The sequence below is a fragment of the Pteropus vampyrus genome, unplaced genomic scaffold (genome assembly GCF_000151845.1).
Source record: "Pteropus vampyrus isolate Shadow unplaced genomic scaffold, Pvam_2.0 Scaffold97, whole genome shotgun sequence".
NCBI lineage: Eukaryota > Metazoa > Chordata > Mammalia > Chiroptera > Pteropodidae > Pteropus > Pteropus vampyrus.
Genome location: NW_011888878.1, coordinates 7,245,476 through 7,253,324, shown reverse-complemented (window position 1 = coordinate 7,253,324; position 7,849 = coordinate 7,245,476). Strand labels below are relative to the sequence as shown.

General features: G+C 52.9%; 1 protein-coding gene and 1 long non-coding RNA gene across 9 annotated transcripts in view; one reads left to right on the top strand and one right to left on the bottom strand.

Annotated features, from left to right (window-relative positions):
- Positions 1–7,849, top strand: part of FBLN2 (fibulin 2) — a 97,110-nt gene that overhangs the window by 27,999 nt on the left and 61,262 nt on the right. For all 8 annotated transcript variants that reach the window (XR_002781381.1, XM_023533171.1, XM_023533175.1 and 5 more), the window contains one exon: positions 429–1,787. Coding sequence is in view for 7 of the 8 variants with exons in the window: in XM_023533171.1 (XP_023388939.1) it covers positions 429–1,787 (1,359 nt within the window). In the remaining variant the exon portion in view is untranslated. The remainder of the gene's footprint in view (positions 1–428; positions 1,788–7,849) is intronic.
- On the bottom strand, positions 2,493–3,999 carry LOC111742581. Its single transcript, XR_002781386.1, has 2 exons — positions 3,349–3,999; positions 2,493–2,655 (listed from the first exon to the last, which is right to left on the bottom strand). It is a non-coding gene; the product is annotated as an uncharacterized LOC111742581 (long non-coding RNA).

Below are 7,849 nucleotides of genomic sequence, written 5' to 3'. Positions count from 1 at the left end.
GAGAGAGAGAGACAGACAGACAGACAGACAGACAGAGAGACAGACAGACAGACTATGGGCAGGAGAGGCCCACTCAGAGGGCATGCATCAGAAGGCAGCTGAAGGTGGGGGTTAGCTGCTCTGAGTAGGGCCATGTTGCACTGTAGACAACAGCACCTGTGATGCTTGAGCGACTGTGATGCTTTCATGCGTGTGGCAGAGCCTGTGTGCATCCAAACACATATGACAAGGACTGGGTGCATGGGGACGTGGGAAGGAGTACATGTGTGTGCTACATTACAGGAGTGCACACGTGTGAGTGAAGGTGGCTGAGGTTGTGTCCAGCCATGTGCGTGTGCTGGTGTGTGTGCCTGGGTTGGGGGAAATGGACATGTCTATATGTGCAGGCCTCATGTGGTGCTGACAGGTGTCCTTTCTGATTCCTCCAGGGCCTCGAAGAAGAGAGGACCTTTTGGCTTGTGGTTGCCCCTTTGCTGGCTGTGGGACCATGGTGCTGTTCTGGGAGCCTGCAGGAGCTTGGCTGGCTCTGGCACTGGTGCTGGGAGCAACTGCAGGTACAGCAGCCCCACAGCAGGACTGCACAGGCGTTGAGTGCCTGCCACTGGAGAACTGCATAGAGGAGGCACTAGAGCCTGGCTCCTGCTGCGCCAAGTGCGTGCAGCAAGGCTGTGCCTGCGAGGGCTACCAGTACTACGACTGCCTGCAAGGTGGCTTTGTGCGCGGCCGTGTGCCTGCTGGCCAGTCCTACCTTGTGGACTTTGGCAGCACCGAGTGTTCCTGCCCGCCAGGCGGCGGCAAGATCAGCTGCCAGTTCATGCTGTGCCCAGAGCTCCCACCCAACTGCATCGAGGCTGTGGTAGCAGCCGACAGCTGCCCACAGTGTGGCCAGGTAGGCTGCCTCCACACTGGCCGGAAGTATGCTGCTGGCCACACAGTCCACTTGCCGCCGTGCCAAGCCTGCCACTGTCCTGACACCGGTGGTGAGCTCATCTGCTACCAGCTCCCTGGTTGCCACGGAGAGGCCGAGGCCATGCCCACTATCACCACTGGCAACTTCTCAGATGCTGAGGAGGGTGACCCTGAGCGACACTATGAAGACCCCTACAGCTATGACCAGGAGGTGGCTGAAGCAGAAGTGGCAGTGGCCCTGGCAGGCGAGCTCCAGGCAGGTGCAAGTGGCCCAGCTGCTCTGGGAGGCGGGAGTCAGCCACTGTCTGCCATCCAGGCCACTCCCTGGCTGGCTGCCCTCCCTAGGCCAACAGTGGCTGCTGCCTTGGGCCCGCCAGCCCCTGTGCAGGCCAAAGCTAGGAGAGTGACAGAGGACAGCCAGGAGGAAAAGGAAGAAGAGAGGGAGGAAATAGCTGTCAGGGAGCAGCTGGCATCAGCTGGCCTCATGGGGCTTGGTGGGCCTCCCACTGTAGGCCCAGCCAGGCCCAGTCTCCCTGTCCAAGAGGAGGGGGAAGATGCCAAGGCAGATGCCAGAGCAGGGCCCGAAGAGAACCTCATCCCGGAGGTCCAGGCCTCACCCCAAAGCACTGGGCAGCCTAGAGCTGGGCCCATGCTGGGTTCAAGCACAGCCAGTGTCCTCCAGTCTCAGGCCACATCAAGCTCTCCTGGAGACCCAACGAAGCCCAGCACTCACACCATCCTGACCACACCTCCCCATGATGCAGCCCGGGCCCTACCTACCCAGGAAGTGCCCAAGCAGCCACCGGTTCTGCCCCATCGGCCAGAGGAGGACACAGACCCTAACTCTGTCCATTCTGTCCCCAGAGGTAATCCTGAAGGTAAGAGCTTTTCTCAGTTCCTTCAGGGACACTCACTCCATGGAAAGGCAGCCTTGGGCCCGAGGCCCCATCACTGCCTGGGGTGTCTGCACACCTGTCTGGGGTAGGGAAAGCTGGGTCTACATCTGAAATAGAGCTTTCTCCCTGGCTCAGCTCCTGGAAATGAAGTGAGTAGGTGGCTGTGAAGTCCCTGTTGCAGTCGGTGCTGGGCTACATGTGCGGTACAGCTGTGGTCAAGAGCCTAGTAGGCATCCCTCATCAGGCTGGGGGTTTCCTGAGGAGAGTTTCTGCTTAAGTGAATGTTGGGCCTGGCAGGGTCCATGGTACCCCAGCAGGAAGTGGGCAGTTTCACAGACCTGGTGTAGCTGCCTTCTCACAGCTCCCCTGATATTAGCCTCCAGTTATGGCTTGATCTTTCTTGGTCTCTGAGGTGGCAGCCGAAGGAATATGGTCTCTCATGGGGGCTCTTGAAAAGAGCCCAGGACCAGTTCTGCCATCTCTTCCAGTCAGTTAACACATAAGTCGTTCTAGTCCCTTCCGTGCTCTGCACCCTGCTGTGACTCCTGCCTACTCAGAGTAGAAGCCAAAGTTCTCTCAGGGACTACAGGCCCTGCACATCCTGTCTCTGTGACCTCTCAGACCTCCTCTCCATCACCTTTGTCTTAGTTCCTTTGGGCTGTTGTGACAAAAATACCACAGACTGGGTGGCTTCAACAACAAACATTTATTTCTCACAGTTCTAGAGGCTGGGAAGTCCAAGATCAAGGTCCTAGCAGATTGGGTATCTGTTGAAGGTTCTTCCTGATTTGCAGATGGCTGGCTTCTCACTGTGTCCTCACATAGCAAAGCAGATGAGGGTACATCTCATCTGAAATACAGGAGGAGCATGCTCTTTGGTGTTTCTTCTTAGAAGGGCACTAATTCCATCATGAGGGTTCTACCTTTAATATCTGATCACTTCCCCAAATCTCCATCTCCAAATACCATGCCACTGAGGATTAGGGTTTCAACATGTGGTTTGGAGTAGGAAATAAACATTCAATCCATGGCAGCACTCCCTCTCACCTACTCTGCTCAGCCCCACTGGCTTCCTGTCTAGGCACCTTGCAACCCCAGGGCATTTGTACTTGCCACTTTCCTCCCTTCAACTCTGTTCAAGGTCACCTCCCCAGAGAGGCTTTCCCTGGATACCCAGCTTACCTCGCTATAACTTCTAGCAATACCTGACATCATCGTATATAGTAACTTGGTTAATGTTGTTTCCCCTAGAATGCTAGTGCTATGGCAGGGTGATCACTTCTGTCATCTTCTCTGCTGTGTCCAAGGGCCTTCAGCAGGGCCTGACACACAGTTGGTATTCTATAGATATTGGGTGAATGAATGAGTGAATTAATGGGGGCTTTATGCCACCCCCTCTTTCAGTTGTCCCTCCTCATTCTAGTTCCCCTGCTGTTCCATGGGCACCCTGTAGCACCATCTCCCTTCTGATCTACCCATGTGCTCACACTTTCCAGCTAGCACAGGTAGTCTACTCCAGGAAGTCTTCTCTGAATCTTTGTACCTTGTCTTACTCTCCCCACCCAGCTCCATTTTCCTCTGAGGTCAGAGTGGCTCTAGGTCACAGAATGGGAGTTGATAGGCTGGGACAAGAGCATTGGGCTTCAGGAGGCTCCTCCCACATAGCCCTGAGCCAATGGGAGGTGGGGAGTATATGTGGGGTTGGGGCTGTGATGAAGTTCATGTGTTCCCAGAGAGGGCTCGTAGGCCTGACTCCAGAGCCTGGCTCATGCAGTGCATTTGGGCTGCAGTCTCCAGGGTTTTCAGAATAGATGCAGGCACCCACTCCCATCCCTACCTCTTGCTGCCAGAGGCTTCCCTTTCTGTGGTTCTGGACCTTTGCAATCCTGGAGAATAGCTTTGTTCTCAGGATCCTTATTTTTTGTTTGTTTGTTTTATTCCTGCTCTGGGCTTTCTCAAGTGTATTTTGGATTGTGTGGCGTTGATGAGGGTTGCTTAGGGGTAAGGGCCCCTGATTGAGTGCCCGATATCTGTCCGAAGACTGTCCTGGCAGAAGGCCTCGCACATGCAAGGCCCAGAGATAAGATTGATCAGGGCATGGATGGGCTGCTGCAGCTTTTAGTATGAGGGTAAAGGGAGGTACAGGAAGTTGGGGTGGGGGTGGGGGTAGGGTGGTAGGTGGCTTTAAATGGGACCCAGGAGCTTGACCCTGGGCAGATGAACAGGGGCTGGCCTGCCATCCACCATCTACATACATTTTTTGTCCTCTTACTCACCCAGTGTTCACCTGCCACCTGTGTGACTAAGGCGAATGGATTACTGGTTTGCGCCTCAGTTTCTCTATCTTTAAGCAGCAGAGAAGTCCCAACTTCATGGGGTTGTTTTGAATATTATTTAGCTAATTCATGTCTAGTGCTTGGCAGGAAACTTAGTATTTGGTGAGTAATTAAAATATTAGCCATTATTATTCACCCTCCATTCTTCAGTTCACTCACTTCTACAACAAATCCATGCTAGGGGTTGTGCCAGTGAAAAAGGCAGGAACAGCCTCTCCCCTTTTTGGGGTCTCATGGGGGAGGAGGGTATTACATGGGTAAGTTCACATAGATTTATTCATGGTCACAACTGTGGGACCATGAATGCACACTGTGGGAAGGGAGGTTGGGGCAGTGGGAGACCTGATGGAGGGGATCTGGTCCCCACTTTCTTTCTGGGGAAAGCGGGGGCCTTAGAGGCCTCTGGCTAAGGGGATGGCCTGGGGGGGTCCCCAGTAGTGGAGGGGACCTGAGCGGGGAGAAGCTGGGGAGATAGCTTTGCTCAGCTCTCCTGTGGGGCCTGCTGAGAGGTGTTTAATGGAGCTGGAAATGACCTCCAGCCATGTTGCCATGGCAGCCCTACAGCCTGGAGAAGAAGGTTTCCAGCCATTGCCTCAGGCCTGGCTGGGGTGGGGGTCCTGTCTTTGAGCCCAAATGTGCCAGGGATCCAGGCTGTGTCTGAGCATGTCCAGATGTGGCCTAATGCAAGCCACATGCCTGGCTCCGCTGGCCAGGGAGAGGGGTCTGACATATGTTGTCAATCCGGGGGCTTTGTGAGGGTGGCTTCTACTGCTGGGCTGGCACCTTGGAGGGGTTTGGGGAGTACCCGTCCCCTCACCCCCACTCCCCCCGCCATCACTGCCTTCTGGGGCCACAGAGAGAGAACCCTGGGACAGGAAGTCACAGGTTCTTGGAGGAGCTGGAGGCAGTCCCCTTCCTGGAAAAGCCTCCAGCACAACAACCTCTACAGGCCCCAGGAATGTGACAGGAAAGGGGGACCCTTCCTTGGGGCCTCACTTAACCAGATTCTGCAGGACAGGGATCTCTGAGTGCTTTGACATTCGGATAACAGCGAAGCTATTTAAAATCAAATATCTATTAATTGCAGACACCATATAGTGCTTATGACTTGTGCCAGGCACCATTGTAAACCCTGTGCGATTATTAACCTCTTAAGTCCTCGCATCAGCCCCTTAGTTTGCAGCAGGAGAATCAGGTCACTTGCCTATAGACACGTGCAGAAAGTGGTTTCCCTCACATGTGTTCATGTTTTCATCTCTTACAGTCGTCATTTCTGACTGCCAATGTGTGCACGGGCTGTGACAGATGATGAATATATAATGAACAAAATCCAGCACATTCTCTGTCCTCTGGAAGCTTATGGTTTAGTGGGAGAGATAAAGAATGCAGTAGTCTTGAGGTGTGGAGTTCCTGTGCTCTGTGAGTTTGTGTGTGTGTGTGGGGGGGGCAGGTGTTGTCGATTGGGGGAGGGAGTCTGACTACTGGGGATCAGGGAAGGCTTCCTAGGAGAAGTGATGTTTGAGCATGAGGGTTTGTTGACCTGGTAGTAGGAGGGGAGCAGAGAGAAGACAGTGCTCCAGACAAAGGACATGGTGTGTGCAAAGGGCCCATGGCCTGAGGGAATTGGATTGAAAGGAGGTTGTGTGGCTGGTGTGGGAAACAGCTGGGAGGGTTAAGGGCCAGGCTCAGGGCAAGATGCTTATAATTGGTATGAAGGTTTGGGTTTTTGTGGGAAGCCTCTAGGTAAGTCAGGAAGTGGTATGATCTTATTTGTGCTGTGCAGTACTCTCTCTGGGTGTGGGGAGGAGAGTGCAGGAACAGGGCTTTCCCTGCCTCACCTGTAGCCCCAGGAGCCAGCACTGGGCCTTCCTAATATCTCTGATCTCCAAGGCCCCCCCCAGAACAACAGGCTGTGGTTCCAGGGAACAGGAGTGAGGGACCCACCTAGACACTGTTCTCCAGAAGATCCCTATAGACCCTGCCCTCTCCTCTCGTCTTGGCCTGTGGAAGATTTAAACTTGTGTGGCGTCTGAAGAACTCATGAGCATGGCCTGGGACCTGCAAGAGCCAGACTGGGATTCTGGACACCCAAGCCTCTGTGTCCTATACAACAGAATCTCCTCCTACAAGAGCTTAAGGCTCCTGGGGCAGGCTGGGAAGGGGGTCAGCAGAGCCTGCTGAGCGCACACTAACCAGCACTTCCCAAAAGAAATACATGTGGCTGATCATCAAAAGACTGAGAACGGGACTGTGGGGTTCTTAGCTCTGCTCAGCAGCAGAGCACTGTGAGGTGGGCCCAGCTAGCCCTTCCTCTCCTCACTCCCAGCCTATGGGGTTTTGAAATGGGAAGTCTGACTCTGCTAGGGCTGCATAGGGCCTGCTAGGAGCAACTAGGACAAGAGGCCTGGGCTTCCCACCAGCCCCTGCAGGTCATTGGTAAGTCCCTAGTCGTTGTGTGACCTGGATCCTGGAACATCACCCTTCTGAGCCCTTGTTTCTTCATTGGTGAAATGGTATGCTTAGTACAGGAGTCTGTAGTGAGTTGAGAGCCAGCACTTCTGGAGTGGGGGCTGTGTGGGGGGAGGTGAAGACCAGCGTTGGCTCCACTTCTGCCTGCTGTCTTGCTAAAATGCTGCCTGCTATCTTGCTAAAATGGTGCATGCACCTCTCATGTCCACTCGTTAGCTTCTTTCTTCAGAGCATATTTGTAAGCACTAGAATTGTTTTGCAGCATTTAGAAATTGGAAAACTTCACATAAATTTCGGTTTTGTGACTTTTGTTGAAAAGTGGCAATTGTGAGCATAGGCTGGCCATCGGAGAGCTGAGAAGAAGCTGCTGTTCAGATTGGACAAATGCTCTGCTCTTTGTTAAGCCAGCTTTTCTCAATTTTATCACTGGCCCAGCCCTGGTTGGCTCTCGGGTTGGGTGCTGTGCTGGGGGCACCTGTCAGCAACTTTGAGAGATCTGTGTGGTTATTTTATAGAAGAAAAACTGGCATCATGAGAGAGGAAGGAGCTCTTCTGGAGGTCGTAGTAGAGCTTGGCAGAGGGCCCTAGTCTCTCAGTAGAGGGGGTGGGCTCATGGCCCCGTGGGGGACCAGGAAGTAGCAGTGGGTCTGTGTGACCTATAGCCAAGCCCTCCCTGTGCTTGCCTTCCAGAGCATGTGACTTGTGCCAGATACTTGGAGGAAATTGGTGCACTTCACATCTTCACCCCACAGTGAGGGTCTGGGGCCAAGGCTAGGTCTTTGGTGGGTTTAACTTTAAAAAAATGTTTTTCTTATTTCTTTCAAAACAACTTTATTGAGATATTATTCATATACCATAAAGTCTCCCTATTTAAGTGTACAATTCAGTAGTTTTCAGCACAGTTGTGCAAATATCACCAGAATCTAATTTTAGAACATTTTCATCACCCCCAAAAGAGACCCCACACCCAATTGCAACCATTTCCCATTCCTTCTTCTCCCAGCAACCATCAACCTACTGTCTGTCTCTATGGATTTGCAGATTCTGGTCATTCCTGGACAGGGAATCATACAGTATGATTCAATGAATTTGCAGATTCTGGTCATTCCTGGACAGGGAATCATACAGTGGTCTTTTGGGACTGACTGTCTTCTGTCACTTAGCATAATGCTTTCAGGATCCATTCATGTAGTAGCATGTGTCAATAATTCATTCCCTTTTATGGCTGAATAACATCCC